Raw genomic sequence first — 22,705 nt, forward strand, 5'->3', positions numbered from 1 at the left:
GTGAAACTGTCTCTGTCTTGCTTGCTCGTTCAGTTTGTTCATTAGATTCCACATTTGAGTGAAATCATATGGTATTTGTCGTTCTCTGACTGGTTTATTTTACTTAGTGTAATTGGTGGGGGGAGGTTACGAGGTAGAAAGATTGAGCAAACAAGGAAAAGGACTCATGGACAACAGAGTGGTGATTGCCGGGGGGCAGAGGGGCATAAGGGGACTAAATGGTAATGGAAAAAATATAACAAAGATTATATATATACATATTATTTAAAAGTAGGGTGAAAAGGAAAAGAGTAAAATATGCAAGATTGGTGGAAGTTTGTTTTCAAGAAGGCATAATCTCAAACCTTTCCCTAAACATTGAGCATCTTGCAGTGGCCCTCCCCAATCTCAGCAGAAGGCTGGAGAGTGACTCTTTGTAGACGACAGAGCAGAAGTGCTCTGTACAGGGGCAGAGGGAGGCCGCACTGAAACTGGGAGACTAAGGGGACACTGATTTCTGAGACCCACAAAAGCCTGGCAGCCAGGTCTTTGCCATCCAGGCAGAAGAGTCTTCTTTGAGGAATCTTGTAAATAATAGGAGGCAACACCTGAAGATACTGATATCAGGAGTTCTGCAATGAACAGCCCATGAAGATCACCCTACAACTAAGATCACTGTTCACAAGCCCCACCCACGTGCACAGAGCTTCCAGTAACCTTCTTAGCCCCCACACCCACTCTTAAATATGAACAAGTAATCACGTATAAAAACATCTGCAGAAAGTCTCTAACATGAATGAAACCAAAACAAACAATCCAATTAAAGAATGGGCAAAGGACCAGAATTGTTACTTCTCCAAAGAGGACATAGAGATGGCCAATAGACATGTGAGAAAATGCTCCACCTCACTAATCATCAGAGAAATACAAATTAAAACCACAATGAGATATCACCTCAATCCTGTCAGAATGGCCATCATCAATAAATCAACAAACTACAGGTGCTGGGAGGATGTGGAGAAAAGAAAACCCTCATGCACTATTGGCAGGAATGCAGACTGGTGCAGCCACTGTGGAAAGCAGTATGGAGTTACCTCAAAAAATTAAAAATCTATCTGCCTTATGACCCAGTGATTCCACTACTGGGAATATATCTGAAGAAACTCAAAATAATAATTTAAAAGAATATCTGCACCCCTATGTTCATTGAAGCATTATTTATAATAGCCAAGATGTGGAAGCAGCCCCAGTGCCCATCAGTAGATGAGCAGATAAAAAAGCTATAGTACATGTACACAATGCAATACTACTCAGTCATAAAAAAAGAAGGAAATCTTGCCATTTGCAATAACAAGGGTGGGCCTGGAGAATATTATGCTAAGTGAAATAAGCCAGTCAGAGAAAGACAAGTACCATGTGATTTCACTTGTCTATGTGATCTAATGAACAAAACAAACAAAATAGAAACAGACTCACAGATACAGAGAACAGACTGACAGCTGTCAGAGTAGAAGGGGTTTGGGGGCTGGCAAAAAGGTGAATGGGTTAAACAAACAAAAAAAACTTACAGACAACAGTATGGTGATAACCAGAGGAAAAGGGGGTGAGGAGAGGGAAAGAGAGTAAATCAGGGATAAATGGTGACAGAAGGAGACTTGACTTGGGTGGTGAACACACAATACAGTATGCAGATGATGTGTTGTAGAATTGTATATCTGAAACCTATATAATTTTATTAACTAATGTTACCACAATAAATTCAATTAAAACACAAATAAAAATTTTTTAACTATGTATAATGAAAATAAAAAGCTTACTGGAAACAAAGGCTATGAAAGGAGATAAAAAGTTTTCAAATATATATCATTAATATTATCAGCAAGGTATTAGAAAATACTATCTCAGTGAAACAAAACAGCATAATATAAAATCAAACATTAAAGAAACTAACAAATAAGGATCTTGGAAACTAAAACTCTAATATCAGAAATAAATCTTCTAATCTTTCTAAGAGAAAGACTAGAAGATAGAGTTGAGTTTATTATCTAGAAAATATGAAAAACTGTGTAAAAGAGTTGGAAAATAGGAAATAAATCATATAAAAATAAAAACATAAAAAATAAATTTAGGATATCAATATCTAAGTAACAAGATATCCAGAAAGGTGAAGCCAGATAGCAACTAAAAAAGAAAAAAAACTGAGAATAGAAAATCATTAAGAAAAAAAATTCAGGAAAATGTTCTATATGTAAGGAAAATGAGTTCCCACATTAAAGAAGCCTACTAAGTACCCAGTGTAACAGATGACAAGAAAACCACAGCAATGCACATCTTTATAATTTTTCAAATTCTGGGAAAAATATAGATTCTATGAGCTTTCAAAGACAGAAAATCAGGCATGTTCAAAAAATAAGGATTCGGAACACGATCAGACCCGCACAACAAAACCAGGAGGGGGAAATCATTAGACTCACGCTGTCTCAATTCTGAGGGAAAATTATTTCAACATAGAATTCTGTACCTAGTCAAATTATTGTTCAAATATGAAGGGAAAATGGAGATATTTTCAGATATGCAAAGGCCTAGAAAATTATCTACTACATACCTTTTCCGACCTAAATAAGGGCATGAGCTAGGAAAGAATACAGGGAATTCAGGAAAATCAGACATTCAGACAAAGGGTCCTGCAGAAATTTTCCAGGGTGATGAAAAGGGAGATCCCAGGATCAGGCCAATGCTCAGGGTGTAGAGGGAAGTCAGAAGGTTCTGAAAGGGATTACGTCAAGAAGATGAACTTAATTTTTTTAAAAAATCTGTGTATCTGAATGTCTTGAGACGAGGCTCACACCACTGGCAGAGACTTGGAGTTAATAATGAAAAGTATGTAGAAAGCTGAGCAAACAAAACAACAAGATAACTATCAACCGCAGAAAAAAACAAAATCTTAAGAGGAAAGCAAAAATAATCATAGTTTAACTTGGCTTAGACATAAAAAGTACTTACCTAGTTAAAATAATGTAATGACTGCATGCTGACAAAAATAAAATAAAGCAAAACACTGTAAGAGCCCTGGGAAGACAGTGGGATGGACAGGAAGCCTGCCATGGTGAGAACGGGAATACGAGAGAGAGAGACGAAAACTCCATTTTCCAAGGTGGGGCGTGAAAAATGGAGGTAAGAAGGGGAGAGGCAGTAAGAAGAGAATATTGTTTAGAATATGGAGATAAAAATCAAAAAGAGTTGAAAGTGTTTATCTCTGAAAAGAAAAAACGTTGAAAAAGAAGACAAGGAACTTTGATAATACACTTTCTATGTAACAAAAATAACATGTAAAAAAAGAAAAAGAAAAGGAGCAAACCACCTCAAATTTTATTCATGAGGAATTGTCTTTGCACCTGCCTTGCTCCAGAAACATTTCTGAGACCTGATTTGACGGTCAGTTGAGAACAAAGGAGGTTGTTCAGAGAAAAGACAAAGCTGTCCTGGCCATCTGTCTAACTGCTCCTTATGGTTATTAGATGAAAATCATCTGCTGACCTTCATTTAAAAATCTTCTCCATAAATCTTTCACCAGCCAGGCCCAGACCGTCTCTACACAAGGTGGTGCTCTAGATTGTAACCATTGATTCAGGCGGTCCAGTTGACAATGTCTTGCTGGAACAGTTTCAAGACTTGATCCCAAAACAATGTCTTTGTGAGGTTACTGTATTTTACAGCTCTATGTTCAGTTACCACTAAAAGCTCAGAATGGAAAGTATTATGCTTGGAATTCATTTAAACAATTAAGTAAACCTGATTCCCACAGACTCAGCAAAAGCCTGTGGCTATGATTTTGTACCAAAGGTCATAAGGGCAGTTTTGAGATACTTAACTGATAGCTACATTTCCCTGAGTGCTTAATATATGCCGAGCAGTGTGGTAAGCATTTTAATGTATTATCTCACTTAATCTTCAAAACAACTCTATGAATAGAGACTAGTGTTATCTCCATTATATAGATGAAAAAATCTAGGATTAAGGACATCAGTAACCTTGCCCAATATCCTCAGCTAGAAATAGACAGACAAACCAGAATTTGGTTCAGAAACTGCTATTTTTAATTTTTCTATGTTCTCTAAAGAAAAAGAGCCAGGACATCAAAACGTATCATTGAAAGAGTTATGGTGAAGTCGAAGCAAATTTATTTCATACATGGGTTTTCATTTACTTAAATACAGAAGAGGGACCTTCACATAAATAGTTACAACAACCATGTGTATTAGTACTTGTATAGTTTTGCCTTTCATTCTAATTCTGAGACTTGATAATAATGTACTGATCTTCAGGGAGCAATTTTTGAGACAAACACATTTCAAAAAGAGTCTTTGGACCTTTTCCCTAAAATGCCAATCAAGTTTTAATGTAAAAATTGGGGGGAACTGAGAGCCAGAAGTGACCAGAAATGAAATGCACTGGTCCATTAAGGAAAGGGCGTGTGTCAGCACCATGGTTGGCAGGTCACGGAATGAAACTCGGGACCACACCCTCTGGCCGTGGCAGTGAGCTCCAGACATGCCTAGCTTCCTACAGCTGACATTTTGTTAAAAACCTAGGCAATCATGGAAGATTTGCAAGTAGAATTGCATTCTAAAAACTCTGAAAAACTAATTTGTAAAAGACAATTATGTTAGTTAATATTTTGTAAATCTAGTTTATCACCCACACTGTATAATTTGTAATGGGCCTCCCCAATCCGCCCTCCAATTTTTCTCTGATGATTTATTATCCACTGTACCCTGTTCTCCACCCTACCTGCTTCATGAGGGCAGGTTCTTTACCTCTTCACTGCCCTATTCAGCACCGAGAACAGTGGGCAGCAGAACAAATATGGGTTAGATGAATGAATTAGCCAAACCTTTATTTTTTCCTAGTTGCTATATATATATTAAGAACTCTTTTACCTTTGCTTATACTATGCTATCAGCCTGGGATACTTTTCCAATGGCTCAGCCCCATCCCTTCTGCAAACTAGGCTCAAATGCCCACTCCTTTTTTCTGTATTCCCACAGATTATACATCTATAACTGGTATAACAGTAAAGGATATGAACCTTGTCTCACCCATTGGCTCCTGGCCTACAACACGTATCTTCAGATATCCACGCAGAAGATACGACAGTAAATGTAAAATTTAATCTAAATTTTCACATGCACTGCCAGCTGTCAGCTTTTCATAGGCTTTTATCTTCCAAAGCTAATCTGTGAGGTCTGCATGAGGTCAGAAATTATATCACCTTTCATGTTGAGTCCCACTGACAAGCAATGTGCGTGGCACAGATAAATGGGTAAACGCATATATCCAAACATGGATCATTCCTTAATTAACTAACCAGTGTGGTTGTGGACAATGCTAGGTGAATTTTTAGATATAATCTTGTTTATGCTCTTGTAAGCTGGGGGTTTTCCTCACCTCATAAGAATGCTACCTCATGATCCCTTATTCTGACATTCCTCACTAGTCAGCAAAAGATGCATGTATGTCTCGATGGAATATCCAAGTACAAGAGAACCTTGGACTAGATTGTCTGCACTCGTGGTTCTCTAAATGTGATCCCTAGGCTAGCAGCATCAGAAGCCCTGGGAACTTGTTAGAAATGCAAATGCCTGGGCCCACCCCAGCCCCACTGAACTAGAAACTATGGCAGCGAAACCCAGAAAAATGTGTGCCAGTGAGCCTGTGGGTTATCATGATGCACACTTTGGTCAGAAAACCCCTGACTGGGCACCCTGGGAAGAAGGCTGTCCTTGCTATTCTGGCATGAACTGTGGAATGTTTCCTAGACTCACCAACAGTATTAACAACCCTATCACAAGAGTCATATTTTCTCTTCTGAAGGAACTGGATTTCATTTGAGGCCAGATAATGGGAACAAATTAGTAAAATTCGGATCAAGGAGATCAGTAGATGAACTAATTGATGTTACTACTCTAATTTTCATAATGTGACAAACCAGTATGTCTTTAAAAACTGTCATTTTAAGCAGTGTCCCATGGCACCCTGGTAGTTGCAACAGAGAAAAATGAGTGAACTGGAAGCAGGAATGATGAAGGCATAAATGAGTGAGAACAGCAAAGGTGAGCAGTCTGTAGATGGAATATGAAGGAATGAAACCAGTTCTGACCAATCACAGCTGTGTCAAAGGAGGGAGGAGGGGAAATGGTAGGGAAGGGAAGGAATACGGTAGTTAGGGTAAACAAGGGCGCAGGTTGCAGCATCAGGTAGGAATGCTTCCATGCATCAGGAATTTCTCACGTGGTGGAGCGAAAGAGACAAATCACTGCATCTAGCTCTACGCAAAAGGGCTACCATCATGGTGGGGAGTTTAAGGCAAGAACCCAGCCACACAGAAGGAATAGAAGTCGTAAGCCTAAAGGTCAGATAATAAACACCAAAGCAGAAGCTGTTGTTAGTGCGTACTGATCTTATGTTTGGTTCTTCTTATAGATTCTCTTTATTTGCCCCACTAAACTTGAAAGAGCCATTGTATAAATGAGGATGTAAAGATACAGACATATCTTACGCAAGTCATAGGGATTAACACGTTGCTAGTCATGCATGTGATTTCAAGTTTTGTAATCTTTCCGACATTCAAACAAGCTTCCCAGATAGGGAGAACAGCTATTCAAGGTGAGCTGAGAAAAGGAAATTGCAACTCCATGCTCACTTAAGCCCCAGGGTTTGGAACCGACCTAAGGCACTGGAGAGCAGCAAGCTTTCTCAAACCCACCTGAGAGCAGGGAGGAGCTGCTAATGTCTCCCCAAGCCTGGCTTTCATTGGCCCAGGGTTTGGGGGACACTGAGCCTGCAGAAACCAGGAGTTCTGAAGGTTAATTAAGTGAAAAATAAATTTTAAGTATATGTAAATAGCTTTATTAGTTTTCAGTAACTAATTGACTTACCAGACTTGAAAAAAGTATATCTTAGACGGTTGCTAGTGGTTTTAAGCTCACAGACTCTGAATCCAGTCTGCCATTTACTAGCTGTGTGGTCTGGGCAAGTTACTTAACGTCTCTATGCCTGGGTTTTCCACTCCCTGAAATAGGAATAACAATACTGACTGTTTCACTGGATTGTTATAAGGGTTAAATGAGTCAATATTTATAAAGCACAGTGTTTTGTACATAGTAGAAGATACATAAGCATTATTTCAAAAGACTCAGGTATCTCCTCCAGTGTCCTTTCAGTGTTTCATATGAGGAAACCATGACATGAAGCATGAAGAGATTTGATTGGGTTCTCTTTAAGTAGATCGATTTAAACATTTATGACTGCATCTGATATCTAGTGTACTTTGCTTTATTAAAAAACTATAATAAACTATTGATGAAAGATTTGAAAAAGGAAAAGAATTCGCTCACAATCCAATCACCATTACCTAAATATTGCCATGTCTTGCATATTACCATCTATTCTTTGTTCGTGAACACACAAACTTCACATGATTGCAATCAATACATACACTCACATCACCGTTTCTGTAATTATCATCATACCACAAGTATTTCCAATTGTAACTCATGCTCGTAAAGATGTTAATAGTTGTTAAATAGTTTACCCCATCACTGAGTTTTATTTTTTTTGCACAATCCAGAAATTCATCTTATCAACCATAAAACTCTTATACTTTGGATAATTTTCATCTGGAAATAAAAAAAATATTTCCCCTATCTAAAATGATGAGTAGCCAGTCAAATGTCAAAAGACGTGATTATTGGTTTTTAAATTGCTTGAAGACAATGAGGGATTGAGTGCAATTACCTTAAATAATACGTTCCTAATGATTGAGAACTGTCAAATATCCTTTCTATAATGTTAGTAAAACACTAGGCTCTTGAACTCTTAGCGTTATTCCATTTGTCTTTTCCTTTTGTAGTGGGTACATGCTGGTTAGGGTTGGGAAGGAAGAGAAAACTATATTCACCAAATCAACTTTACATATGACTAATGTATAAATAAACTAATCTTAATTTTAAAGAAGATATGTGTGAGGGTAAAAAAAAGTTACAAAAACATAATGTACAATCTGCTGAGCAAAAATGCCACTGAGTTAGCCAAAGACATAGAAGGGACCGAGGCGCCAACCAAAAACCCTTACAAACAATCCACTGCAGGTTCTACATCAACACATCACAAATGCTGGTCCTTACAATTGCAGGGTTGAAAAGAATCTTGCCTCTAATCACCCTTGTTTCACAAATGAAGAACCAATGGCAGAGAAAGGATGTGACCAATTTAATCTCACACATGTGCTGGGGCAGAACTCAGGATTCAAATTCAACTTCCCAGGCCCCCAAGCCAGGGTCTTCTCCAAAAGGCCCTGCAGTCACACATCGGTTCAGACATATATGGGCCTCTACTGTGGTCACAGTCAAGGATCCATGAACAGCCAAAGAGCAATTTCCCCCCAGTTTTAGTGCTTTCTCACTTGGAACCAAATTAATTGTTTGACCCAGCCCCCTTGTTTGACCCCACTATGGACCCAACAACTTCAGTCACATAACTCACAGCATTAAAAAGCCAGCTCAAACCTACAGTGGGTACTTAACAATTAATGTGGTGATTATACCCACCCTGTTTTACTTTCTATAGACATGAAGTCTAAAGAAGAGCAAGTAAAGGAAAAATACAGTTTCTTTGTAATAAGAAAGTAGAAGTCAATAAGCAAATAGAGTTTTAAAAAACAGCTTGGGATACTAAGCTCCAGAGAGGAGAAAGAAGAGAGTTTTCCCCCAGGCTCCACCACTGAATAGAGGGACTAGAACCTGAGCCTCAGTTTTCTAGTGTGTTGTCTCTTATTAGTTTTATTTCATCAGAGCATGCACTGTGTTTTCTATGCCTCACTGAATCACCCCAGTATACACTCTCATAATCCCACCAGCATGCACACCCTAGTTTGAAAGTTTGGCTTTAGAGAATCTAACACGTAGTCTATATTCAATACACGCTTCTTATTAAATAAAGCAATCAACTACCTGTTTTAAAATTGCTTTGACTGCCTCCTTTGCCATGGTATTATTGAGGGTTTGCTATATTTGCATGCACTATCAGTTTGCTTTTTAGGATGATGTTGATGCAAAGTCCCTAGATAAAACATACCCTTGTCATCTCATTTTCAACTATCTGTATGCTTGCAAATAAAGTGACATTTACACGGAAGCCTTTCTTCTGATACATATATTTCTCCCTGAAGTTACAGAAGAGAGAAAGAAGTAAACCAAATGCAAATTTAAATTGTGCTGGAAACGTTGGAACTATTTTGAAGTGAAAGAAGAGCCTTTGGAGAACACTGCTTAAATAATCTGATTTTAAACCATCCAGATTATAACAATAAGAGTGATCACATGATAAATCCTGTGCAATTCTGTCATTTGTGGGCCTGGAAGTCCAACAACCAAGACTAAGGGCTAAGACATCCCAACATTTTTTTGCAGTCACACGTATCTAGATTTTCAGTTTCCAAAAGCTGAGAATGCATTTCCTAACTTGCCTGGTGTTGAGGCTCATTCACCCCCTTTGAATGTTAGCCATGTCGGAGGGTTTGATAAAACCTGTTTCACACCAGTGACAAGCGTAGAGATGGATGGGACAGGGAGAGAGGGACCCTCGGCAGGTTAGCACTGCTGCTGCTTCCTGCCGGCTGGTTAAGGGAATGCTTGATGTGTTTAGTCATCTTCTGAATGGCCTCTGAAAGCTACTGGATTCTTTTCCTGCAGTCTAGTCCCTTTGGGCTGCTTTGCAGGCTTATGGCCAGTCCACAAAGAGAAGAGAAACAAAACCCTAACCACAGAATAACAGCTTCCTTTTACTTCTTTCAGAGTTTAAAGCCCTGCTTTCAATGATCTGTCCTCTCTGACTCCTGGCAGTAGGTTTAGTTTCAGGTAAAATGCAAGGCAGTTTGTGCTAAGGAAAGAAAGACAATGTCTGTGGAGAGACAACAGGTGTCCTTTGGCATTTTGCCAAGGCACCATCCATGGCACCAAAGCCCCAAACTGCCACAGTCTGCTTGGGTGGGAGTCCTACACTCCCAGAGACCAGGAGACAGAGACTGTTCCAAAAGTAACTGAAAAGATGGGCAAACTAAAATTAGAACTATAGACATAGATCCTGGAAAAAATCCCACCGTGCTCTGCATGCAAGGATGCTAATAAGGAGATGAGCATGAAGACGTTACGGAAACAATGTGTCATCTTAGCCTCAGACACTCCCCATGTCTATTTTCTATCCCCAGCCTGTAGTACAGAAATTAGGTCTCTCTTCTTCATGTACACTTTTTTAACACTAAAGAGGACGATAATCAAAGTCAAAGCCCAGGCAGCATGAGTCCTGCTGTCCTCCTCATAAGGGACACAGGTACATGCTATAGTTTCACACTAACCACCCTGTAGCTCACCTATTGATCTGTGATTGAGAATGCATGACCTCAGCACCTGAGGTGCTTCTTAAACACCTGGGTCCATGGTACCATGGGGTACCCCACGATCCTGCTGTGCACCTCTGATTGAGAATCTCTGTTCGGCCAGATTTCACAGTCTGTGTTTAAACCCACCCGAGGTGTAATACTTGACCTAATATCTCTCCATCCCCAACCCAACAAGATGTTATATAACTGCCTCAAAACTAAGCCTGAGCACCATAGAAACAAATTCGGATGTTCTAGGACTTACTGTAAATAAGTAAGCTCAAAAGAAATCCCTTTTGGTAAATTAAAGCTTTTGTGGAAGTCAATGGAGAGGATTTGTTGAGTGTCTATGCAGGATGCTCGCTGCTAAAACCACAAAGATGGCAAAGGACCAGTTTCTCCCCTCCAGGATCTCACCGTCTAGTGAAAGGACAAACGCAGCCAATCCCAATGCAATACTCATTCTAAAGAGCTCTAAATGCTTCACTGGGATGAGTTTAATTCATACTCATGGTATGGGGCCTGAGGTGAGTAAGATAATTTTTATTTCACAGAGAAGCAAATTTAAGATGAGTCGCCTAAGTTAACTTAGTCTTTGTGAGACTCTGTTTTGTTACCTATAAAATAAAATGTCTAATTGCAGGGTTTTAAGGGAAATGACATAATAGAGGCCCTTTGAAAAATACAAAATGCTCACGAGTGTTATTTATGGCTCTTAATACATGAAAAAATCAGGAAACCAAATATTACCAAATCCAATACACCATTAGTGGCCATTTAATTGGCACAAAAACCATGCCTAGGAGGGTTAGTACTTCAGAAGCTTAAAGGTAGAAAAGGGCAGGGATAAGAGAACAACAGAAAATAACTAACTGGCCACCTCCAGACTCATTCCTAATGCTAACAAGCCTTGCAACAGCCACCTAACTCAGACAATAGATTACTGGCTAGGAATCTAGTCAACCGGAACAGCTTTTAGAGCAGATATTTAGCATGAGTTCAAACGTTCTCCCACACAACAATTTTGTTTAAAAAACCCAAAGAGGGAACAAAAGGTAGGCATTATTGCTGTGAAATGTTAGGTGCCTCTGTGGTGGTCATTAATTACTACATGATTTTATATTCCAGCCTGCTGGGTAACCTACTCACACTCTGAAGGACAAATGACATACAATGGTAGACATACATAAGAGGCATACAATGTTCAAAATCCGCAGCTCTTAAGCTGGCTCGTGTGTCCCTAGAATGTAAGCTCCTAGAAGGCAAGCCAGTGCACTATTTATACCTCTATCCCCTGCATTAACAATGTGCTCGCAATGATGTGGCAACTCAGTAAATATACTGAATTAAATAAAATGAGCTTCCTGTAATATTTAAGAATCTTGAGATTCAGAGAGTTAGAATGATTTGTCTAAACGGTGTAACGCCGTTAAAGCTGGGGTAAGAACAGGGATCTCCTATGTCCAATGCCTATTCTATTTTACTGCATTATATTATACTTATACCACCATGATCAACTCTGCGTTTTGGTTGTTGTTTTTAACCACAAAGTAGTTTTTCTTAAAATCACTTCCCAGTTCCTTAAATGAGTACTACATAGACATGTTCTTTCTCTCCCGTAGGGTAAACCGACCAGATTTCAGAGAAATTACTTTTCTATACATTAAATGTGTTAGCTGATGGCCCTGGCTGGACTCCAGTGGATGGTGTGAAACCCAGAACAGGGTTGAATCTTCATTGGGAACACATATGCAGTTCTCTGTAGAGAAAGCTGGTCGCGTTACTGACTTCTGCGCTCTGGAATCAAATCGATGTTTCTGTAGCTCTCCTGCCAGCCAAACTTATCTTCTCTCTCCTAATTTACAATCTCCTGCTACACAAACATGGCATAGTAAACTAATGAAAGCTGTTCAATCCAAGCCCCTAGAGTACCCATTTACAAAGGTACATGAAAATGTTTTATCTGAGGCAGGCTCATGGGTAGCTGCAAGAATGTTATTCACACAATACAGTCAATCTATTAGTGGAGATATGAGAGTGAAATCTTTAAGATCAGAGATTACATCTCAGTTTTCTGTTCTCTGAACTAAGCACACTGGGAATATAGCAGGTGCTCAATAAACATTTGTTAAAATAAGGAGCACAAAAATCATAACGTTGATTGTAAGAAATGGAGTATATAAGGGACAAATCAGTACATAGGTCATATCAAGTATGCCAATAAAATATGGATTAGATGTGGGGAGGTCAGGGGAGACTTTATGGAGTGAGGGCCACTCAGACGAATCTCAGGAGAACTGAACAGAGACACATGGCAATGGGCACAGGGCAAAGCTATATCCACTCTGTTAAATGCGCCTTGATTAGGAAGCCTCCTGTCGCATCACCTGACATGCAAGGGTGCCTGTCAGGACACTGTCAGGAGCTCGAAGGGGACCTAGAAAATAAGTGTTCAAAGATAATCAGGGGTTTAAAGTAAACGGCTTGAAGAAGAGCAGAGAGGCCATTTAAAAGTGGGTTTGAATACTACATAATTTTATTAACCAGTGTTACCCCAAGAAATTCAATAAAAATATTTTAATAAGTGAGTTTGTTTTCTAATCTAACCATGGGGCAGTCTATTTTTTTCTATCATTTCCATTCTGTCCAAAAGCAACAAGAAGATCTATATCATAAATAAATATCCAGGAGCTTCCATATTGATTAGTTAGATTCTATCAAATCTCTACTGAGGTGCCTGAAATGATGTCATTCTCAGATATAATCAGTTCCCCAAGATCTAGACCAGTGCTTCTTAAATTGCAGTGTGTATATAAATGACCAGTGTATCTTGCTGAACTGCAGTTTTGATTCAGCAACTGCAGGGTGGGGCCTGAGACTCTGCATGTCTAACAAGTTCCCAAGTCGTGTTAATGCTGCTTCAATGCTACTCTCAATGTGGTCTGTGGAGCACGCCTTGAGCAGCAAGGGCCTAGACCAGTGGTTAACTCTAGCTCTCCATTAGCATCAGCTGGGGAGCTTTTCTCAAAATACTGATGCCCAGGCTCCACTCCAGAACCAACTAAACTAGGATGTCTAGAAATGTGGTTTGAGCATCTTTACACTTCAAAAGCTCTACGGGTGTTTCTAATATGCCAGCCTGATGATGAGAACACAGCTGGATCAAAAAAAAACCCAAAACTGTAATAAGTAGTCAGGAGAGGGAAAAAAGAGGAGAAAGAGAGAAATGATTGATAGGTGATGACTGATAGATAGATACATAGATAGATAGAACAAATCTTTTTCCTCACTCTACATCAATGCTTCTCAAACTTTAATGTGTGTACAAATTACCTGGGAATTTTGCTAAATTAAGATTCTGACTCAGTAGTCCTGGAGTATAAGAACAAGATTCTGCATTTGAAAAAGCTAGCTTTCAAACAACATTTTGATTATCAAGAGCCTAAATCAGTGGTTCCCAAACATTGCTGAATCTGGGATCTTTTAAAACTACCTATACCACCCCCATTGGTGTGGCTTAGTGGACTCAGTGCCGGCCTGCAAACCAAAGGGTCACTGGTTCAATTCCCAGTCAGGGCACATGCCAGGGTTGCAGGCCAGGTCCCCAGTAGAGGGCGCAAGAAGCAACCACACATTGATGTTTCTCTCCCTCTCTTTCTCCCCCCATTCCCCTCTTTCTAAAAATAAGTAAATAAAAATCTTTTAAAACTACCTACATCTCTTCCACCCCAACATTCTGAGGCAATTGGTATGAGGTGTAACCTGGGCATGAAGATAGTCAGAATGCATTCCAGATGATTCTAGTGGGCAACAAAGTTCGTGAACCACTGCAAGGCCCAAATTCTGCCAAAGCTGTTCAGACTGTGTACCAACTACCCCAAATTTGTGAAGCAATATTAATTACCCTGGTCCATAAAGATCACTAAAATTAGATGGTAACTTGATTGCTAGGTCAATTGATTTATTTTCCTCTCTTTTTTATGCTGGATGACAGGAAGTGATGCAAAGCAATAAATAAGGAGGCAAAAGAAAATTGACCTTATTTGTGAATAACTGAAGATCAACTTGCTGGAGACTCTGGACAAACGCTCTGAGAAAGGTTTTCAAATGCTGGAGGTAACGTGAAGGTTGTCAAATGCTGGTGACAGGGTTCAAGATTAATTGGGCCATCAGATTTTGGGGGGGGTGAAAAATTCTTGAACCCTCACTTGGCTTATGCCATAATACTCTTTGAATCTATCTTAAAAGAGTTTCCAGTAGAAAAAAATGATTATATGTAGTTACATTTGGGAATGTTTTCCTAGAAATAGATTTGAATCTGTTGGGGAAAGAACTTTTTGTACACAGGAGCATAAAGTCTGAAAAATGTGCCAGTTTGAATAAGATACAGATACACACCTCTTAATATACTCTGTATTTCTTCTATAGTAAAAATTTTAAGTTAGCTACAACTTTTAGCTGTGCCGTTTGCACCAACTTGGGAAATAAGTCCAGAATGTCAAAAATTAGCCATTCTTTCTGAGATCACTACCTGGCTAATTCAGCTCTGTAAAAGAAGTCTGAGAACTAACTTGCATAAAGACTTTCATCAAGTCTTATACATCAGGCAATTAAGGTACTTCTGCAAAATTACCACAATATTGGCTTGGGGCAAAATTCTTCATGGCCTTTCAGTCAGTGCTGCGGTTCCTGTCAATATCACTGTTATCTGGACAGCAAAGAAGTTCTGGCCTGATCCTCCTCCGACATATTTCTCAGATTCTTTTTCCCTTCCAAACTCCCAAGACCAGCAGAATATCTAGAACTCTGCTGCTATCAAATTGAGATATAAACTACCTGGAACTTGGAGTGACATGTAATATATTTCCTGGGCAAGGAAGGGAAATAAAAATTTATTACTAAGATATACATCCCCTTTATGATGGATCAGAAATTAGTACATAAATTGGAGGCCAAAATGTTACCAAGAATCCTTGCCAAAAAAAAGTTAATAACCAAATAGCAGATGTCATCTAAGCACACAAAAAAACTGTTTTATAGTAGAATGATACTCTATCATTAATTTTATGTTCTAGAAATACTTAACTGGAAGACCTCTATGAGTTAAGAAGTTTCTCATTTTTAAATGGATTCCACAATACAGTTAATAAATATATGCCTCATTATATTTATAGACAAAGATTTCCCCACGTACATTGCTGTTAGTCATGGAAATGCCCATCAGTGAATCATAAGAATAATTTGCCTAAACTGAAAATTGCCATTTAGTCTGAATCCATGTCAATTCAGTTCTTTTCATACTGTCTGTAAATGCTTACCTAGGTTCAAATAGTTAACTCTACTAATTAAATACTTAAAACACTTAAAATACTTAGAAAATATACCAGCTACCATTCAATACGCTAGCTTTATTAATCAGCCCAGAAATAGGTAACCCACCACCATTCCCTGATCCAGAGCACATTAGCACAATGACTGACATTCCTGGTTTAAAAATAAAACCTTGTTTCAAATATAGCTTCTCAAGTGCTGGGTAATGAATATAGTTTCATAAAAGTTGACATCATTTCTTCTTATTTTACCAAAATTAAGTACATCCAATATTCCTACTGGGCATCTGACTACATCGCTCAAGGCTCTTGCAACCAGGTGGGCGTTTTAAGGAGGCGGCAGGGGAGGAAGAGGAGACCTGCATCTACGGAGTTAAACTCAAAGGATATCCAACCTTACAATTTTAACAACCGTTTTGCTTAATGTGTATTAAATATGCCTTCAGAAGTTGAATTTCACAGTTCATTTCCCAGTTAGTATGTGTACACCATGCAGAATTGCTTAGGAGGAGAATATTAATATATACATGTCCACAACTAGTAAATGCATCATGCTTGGGAGTGAAGCAGTACTCCTGATACACTGTTCTTCTTGGAGGTCAGTTCTAACGCACACCATTTCAAATAGACCCAATTTCTCTGCTGATATATATTGAAAATGCAGTAGGATGTGATCATACACACCCAGAAATACCATCTTTGTGGGGTGGGGGTGGAGGTATCCAAACATTTTTCATAGCAATGCATTATTGGATATCGGACACAAACATGACTGTCAGCAATCCTAAAGCAAATGAGTTTTATTTATTTGAACCCATCCATTCCACAGAAGAGAAATTGTTTTATCAACACATCTCTCCTCCCCCACCATCTATGGACTCTCCCCCACCCAAGAAAGAAAAAATAAATAAAAACAACTCATCACACTTCACTAAGCAACTGATGGAGTATTAAACAGTGTCTTCAAGCTGAGGGAGTTAAAAAAGAAGTGGCCCTCCTGCCAGGATTCCCGGGTGCTGCAACGGACATAGCATCTCCTCCTATCGACCTAATACGATGCTCGCTCCCCAAGCACTGCAGTCCCCTCGCTGAGGACTGCCCTGGCCACACGCGCATGCAGCGGGAAGTCCCCTGATGGGGACAGCTACATACCTTTGCTCTCCATTTCGGTCCCTTTCAAGTGCTGGGAAGTTCAGTGGAAGTTGGACGGAAGATGTGGGCCCGCTTCAGATTCCCAAATCTGGGAAGCCAATGTGATGATTTCGCCCGTACTTCCTTCCTTCCCCTCAGGCTTCCTGAAAGATGGGATTTCTTAAACCTTGAAGCTGCAATCAGCCACCAAAGGACAGTTAGCAGCAGCAGCACCAGATTGCCTCAATGGGGGATATATTGCGAAGCACATCTGGCATTGAAATGCATGCACAGTGCCCGCTCAGATTTTTTTTTTACCTGGGTTTGAGAGCGGCAAGCAGGAGCTGTCCTCGGATCTTGGTGCTGCAGGTGTAGTGACAGATCATCCCACTTTGCTCTCTGGATGTACGATTTGCCTGGGCACTGGCACGCATGCGCAGGACGTCCTCCTCCCCTTTTCACCGCCTCCTGCTCCCCGCCCCCTTCGTTTCTCTCCCCAATACGGTCCCCTGTTATCCTGGCTGAGGAGCGGTAGCGTTTGGTCACAGGGAAGCGCTGCTAAAAATAAACGCCGGACTGGATTTTCTTTTGCGAACCAGAAAATGGATTGGATTGAGATTGTGCTTTTAGTCCCATACAATTTCCCAGTGTGGATTTCAGAAGCCTTAAAGGAAACCATGGTCCCGGAGCTGGGTACAGTTTTATTCCTAAGGCAGAAGTGAGGGAAGGGAGAGAAGGAGATTTACGAGTCTTATTTAAGGGTCATAATTTAGGTTTCTCTCCTTGCTACTGCAGTAACTTTCCAGATATACGATTCCCCCTCGAGGACCCACTTCCCCAACTGGCTTCATGTGTCTTTCTGCATTCCCGTATTTGTTGTGTTTTTCGGGGATGGGATAGGAGTAGTTCTGGAGCTATCCAAGGTCAATATTCTCCCACTTCTTTGCTGCTCAGACTTGAATTTCCTTGCCTTCCTGAGATTCCCATTGCCTCTACCACAAAACTTCAATGACTAGGCTCCAAGGCTTGGAAAGTTCTCCAAACACCGTCACTGAGGACATTTTGGGGTCCTCTTTTTAATCTTTTTCCAATATTCTACCAAGACGTAGAGTCTCCAAAAGTGGGGAGACAGCTTATTGATGTTAAGTTCTTTAAAACTGTATACATGAGCGTTTTATGAAGATGGAGAAGAAGAGTGTTTTCTTGTGTATAAGGCTCTAGGGAAAGACATAAAACCAAAAATTCTGTGAAGTACCATTTTCATAAGAGAATATTTTTAAAGCCCGTAGTGTATTTAATTTATCTGCAAAATGTTTAATGGGCAATGTGTGTTTATCATCTTTTATTCTTTCAGTAGTCAAAATTCTCCTAAGGAAATATTCTCTCCTCGAGAATAATAGTTTTATTCTCAGGCATAACAACAAATCTAGAAAACTACGTTATCTGGAATGGCCAAGGAGAGAGGTGTGCAGATTAATTGGATTAATCACACACTGCAGGTTACACAAAGAACCTGCCATAGTAAAGTTCTAATCCCAATTTTCAAAACATTTAAGTACAATAAAATGTACTCCCAACAAGAAACTTGAGGCCGATTATAATTGAATATTCTGGTGATTCAGAAGGCATCTTGGAATTTTGTAATGCCTGAAGACCTTGATTACAAATATTAATCATGATGGTTCAGCCAGACTGGGACACTTATTAGTGGGGGACTCCTGCTGAAGAACTGCTGTGGCTCAGCAAAGCCTACCTCCAGGCAACACTGAGGAATTAAAGCACTGGAGTGGGTGGGGGATTACAGAGGCTGCAACCTGAGGGCTGCTAACTTTTGGGCTCTCCAATTGCACGCCCAAGAAAATCATTGGAAAACCTCAGGATTTCTTTAAATTTGGATAGGTTTAGGAAGTAGGCTAAGGGTGAGAGTAGAGTTGTTCCTTAAGAACAACAGTCTATTATTTCCTTAAACTTACTCTTAATGAAGTTTTTCTGATACTTTTATTCTCACTCTCACAATCTTGTAAAATATTATGATGAATATACATCTGGCAGGTGGATGAAGAGACAGATGGTCAGAGAAATAACAAACAGAGAGGTGAGTGGTTAGAAAGAGAAATATACACAAAAACACACATGAGAGAATTCATCAACCAAGAGGTGAGGAAGGGGAGAACAGGAAAAAAAGGGGACCGGGCAGGTGCCACCATCAGACCCAGAAAGGGGCAATGGATAAAAACCATCAGAGCAGAATGTGTGCAGATCTCTTAGAGACAGTATTTTCAGTGGTTTTATATGTTCTCTTTCCTTATCTTATTTTTCAATAATGTGAAAATATAGTTTGCTTAACAAATAAGTACAATAAAGCAACTTCTAAGCCTGACTACTCAAAAAAAAAAAAAAACAGTACTCCATTTCTTTGGGATAAATAACTTCTGCTCCTAACACTATATTCTATTATATCCTCTTTCCTCCATAAAAGTTTTAGAAAGAGATACCTTTAGAGGCCATCTACATACACCCTAATATTTACTCTTTTACAGATAAAGAGGCAGGGAGGGTACAGACTTGAAAAGAGTCCCATAGGGGAGAACCGGCAGAACCCGGATCAGGGTTCTCTCTTCTCTTCTCTCTCTCTCCCTCTCTCCCTTTCTCTCGTTCTAGGATCAATAATCATGTCCTCGGGTAAGGACTAAGGGAAAAACAGAAAGTGTCAATAAGAAATAATTTGACCTAATTTTGATGAATTTGCTTGATGATGACCTTAAAAAAAAGAAACTGAGGGTCCTGCCTCACAGGCAGAGGCAATGCATCTATTCTAGGATGGTTTCTTATGTAACCATAAGTAACCACCTCCCCATTATCTACAAGATAAATGAACAAGAACAGGGAGAGCCTCCTAGTTCATGAATTTTCATGATTTTATTCATAATTTTAAAAACCCAGATGCTTTATTAAATAGAAAGTAAATCAAATGTAATACAAAATCTGTGGTCTGACATTCAAGATCTTTTCATTATCTGGTTCCAGGCTATCTCTCAAGTTTTCTCCAAGCTTAACTCCTAGAAAATACTTGTCATCATCCTAAGCAAGCTACAAGATTTTCCTCTTCCGTAGTTTACTTACATAGTCATCCTTGGAATGTCTTCACCCCTAACAAAAAAGTCCATATATCTGAATCTTGTCCTTTCCTCAAGATTCAACTAAAATTCCATCTCACTTCTACAGTCTTCCCTAATTCTTTCCATCTGAAAATATTCTCTATTAAAAAATAACAATATTGCTGTATCTTTACTTCTCTTACATCACCTATTACTTTTTATTTTTTATTATAATTACTTATATGCATATCTCATTCCTGTTCCCCATCCTTACTAAAAATGTGTTCCTGGATCATCTTTGTAGTGGATAGAGTATCTTGAATACAGAAAACAATAATAAATATTTGATGAGTTACTAATATTTAGTGTGTATATATATATATATATATATATATATATATATATATAGTGTATATGACATTGATTTTAGGTACTATGATAACAAATAATGATGATAATAATATTGAGCTAACACTACTAACAGTTTATTATGTGCCAGAAGTACCAGGCACTATTATAAGAATTCCAAATGTTTTAATTAATTTGATTTTCATAAAATTCTATGTGGTTAGTACTGTTACCTGTATTGTAAAGATGAGCAACCAGAGGCACAGAGAGGTTAAAGTATAAATAAAATATGACCTCTGCCCTACAGAGGCATAAAGCTTACTAAAGATGATAGGAACATAAATAATTTTAAAAGATATAATAAAGTGTAAAACAGAGACAATCGCAGTTGGATTGGGAGCACAGAAGATGACAGGCAGTGAGCCAGCCTGTAGGTAGGTTTTAAAAATCAGAGGCTGGAAGCCTTCAAGGTCTTCTCCCTGTTAAAAAAGATAGGGGTCTACACCCCCACCCCCTCTACCACCAAAGTGGGAGAGGATTTAAGGGCAGAATTGCTTTATAAAAGTGTGAGTAAGAGCCCTGACAGGGTGGCTCAGTTGGTTGGAGCATTGTCCTGTGCACCAAAGGGTTGCAGTTTCTACTCCTAGTCAGGGCACACACCTGGGTTTTGGGAGTGGTCCCTGGTGGCGGTGCATACTGAAGGCAACTGACTGGCGTTTCTCTCTTCTCTTCTCTCTCTCTCCCTCTCTCCCTTTCTCTCGTTCTAGGATCAATAATCATGTCCTCGAGTAAGGATTAAGGGAAAAACAGAAAGTGTCAATAAGAAATAATTTGACCTAATTTTGATGAATTTGCTTGATGATGACCTTAAAAAAAAGGAAATAGATTAGTAGCCTGGTAATTTGCTATTTCAGAATGCCAAAATTAGGTGCAACTAAGTCCCTTGAATTTGGTGTATGCCCTTCATGATCAGAAACTATCCTAGTTTGGACAACTAATTGCACGACCATATTATATATACTACACAGATGAATCAGAGGAGCACCACCTGCACTGACCCTCCAGCCTAATTGTGAGTAACCCGTGTAATTGATTGTCTATGTGTGCATATTCAGAGTCTCTAGCATTGGTTCCTACCAGAAGGTACAGAAACAATAAAAATGAGTGGGAGTAATTCACAGCAATGTGTTAAATTATAATTAACAATTTAAAGAGACTCCATAATATATCAAATCAATTTCAAGCCCACAGAGATTTTTTCCATATATTCCCTCTGTTCTTCCAGAAGAGCTAATTATAAATTGAGAGGAATTTGCGACCTTTTCTTTGTGTCCAATTATTTTCTTCCTATTCATCATTTATAATTGCATAATCTATTGTAAGGAAAATAACAGTTGACCATTTAGAACTGTTTTTGATGATGACAGTGAGATCAGCTCACCACCACAAACGAGAATTCACTGTAGGACAGAACAGGTGATCAGCTCACAGTCTCTACTGAGGGTGTCAGTCCCAAGCCGTCACAGAATGAAAGCTCCACAAGGACAAAGACTGTGTCCATTTGTTCACTGTTGTAACTCCAGCATCTAGAACAGTGTGTGGAACTTAGGAGGTTTCATATAACACCTGCTGAGTGAGTTTAATGAAATAAAGCTTTTTCCATGGCCACAAAACCAGTTCACTTGGCATCAGTCAGCAATCCTGATGACATAAACAAGGGCATAAATGACCTGTAAGAGGCAACGGGATTATCAAGAGGGGGTTAACAAATATCTTCATTGTTTACTCTTGGGGAAAAAAACATAAATTATCAGGCCTTGGTTCAAGCATCTCTCAGGCAGACTAATAGGTGGACCATGCCTTCACAATGAGTCTAGGAGGTTGGAAGAAATTAATTACAGAAGAAGAAAGAACAAACTAGATGACAAAAATTTCAAAGGAAAACAAGTGATGAGTCAATGTGGCAAAGCCCCATGAGAGTGACAATGCAGGGGTGTCCAACCCTTTGGCGTCTCTGGGCCACCCTGGAAGAAGGAGGGTTGTCATGGGCCACACATTAAATACATTGCAATGCACAATCACAAAAAAAATCATATGTGTTATGTAAATTTATGATGTTGTGTTGAGTTTCATTCATAGCCATCCTGGGCTGCATGCAGGCTGTGGGCCACAGGTTAGACACCCCTGCTTGAGATTAGATCATGTCTCTCAGAAAGGAACTTATCTTGATTATACACTATGCATGAGGTTTTTATTCCTTGAGTGATGGTGAAATAATAGTCTTCCTAAGAAGAAAATGACGTGATAAAGTTTCAATAGAATTGGTTCAGGTTGCAGGTACACAATGTAGGTAAGGAACAATATATAAAATACAGGAGATG

The 22,705-nt window shown here is 39.2% G+C and overlaps 1 protein-coding gene across 2 annotated transcripts in view; it reads right to left on the bottom strand.

Moving 5' to 3' along the window:
• The window catches only part of FGF12 (fibroblast growth factor 12), a 503,977-nt gene extending 486,688 nt beyond the window's left edge, over positions 1 to 17,289 (bottom strand). Inside the window, exons 1-2 of one of the 2 annotated variants that reach the window (XM_045851677.1) lie at positions 17,197 to 17,289; positions 16,900 to 17,042 (exon numbers count right to left, since the gene is read on the bottom strand). In XM_045851677.1, coding sequence (XP_045707633.1) covers positions 16,900 to 16,912 — 13 coding nt within the window. In that variant the 5' untranslated portion in view covers positions 16,913 to 17,042; positions 17,197 to 17,289. Of the gene's footprint in view, positions 1 to 16,899; positions 17,073 to 17,196 lie in introns of both variants that reach the window. The other variant, XM_045851679.1, reaches the window with a different exon arrangement.
• Positions 17,290 to 22,705: the final 5,416 nt, after the last annotated feature.

This window comes from Phyllostomus hastatus, unplaced genomic scaffold (genome assembly GCF_019186645.2).
Source record: "Phyllostomus hastatus isolate PE091 unplaced genomic scaffold, TTU_PhHast_1.1 phas_contig_86, whole genome shotgun sequence".
NCBI lineage: Eukaryota > Metazoa > Chordata > Mammalia > Chiroptera > Phyllostomidae > Phyllostomus > Phyllostomus hastatus.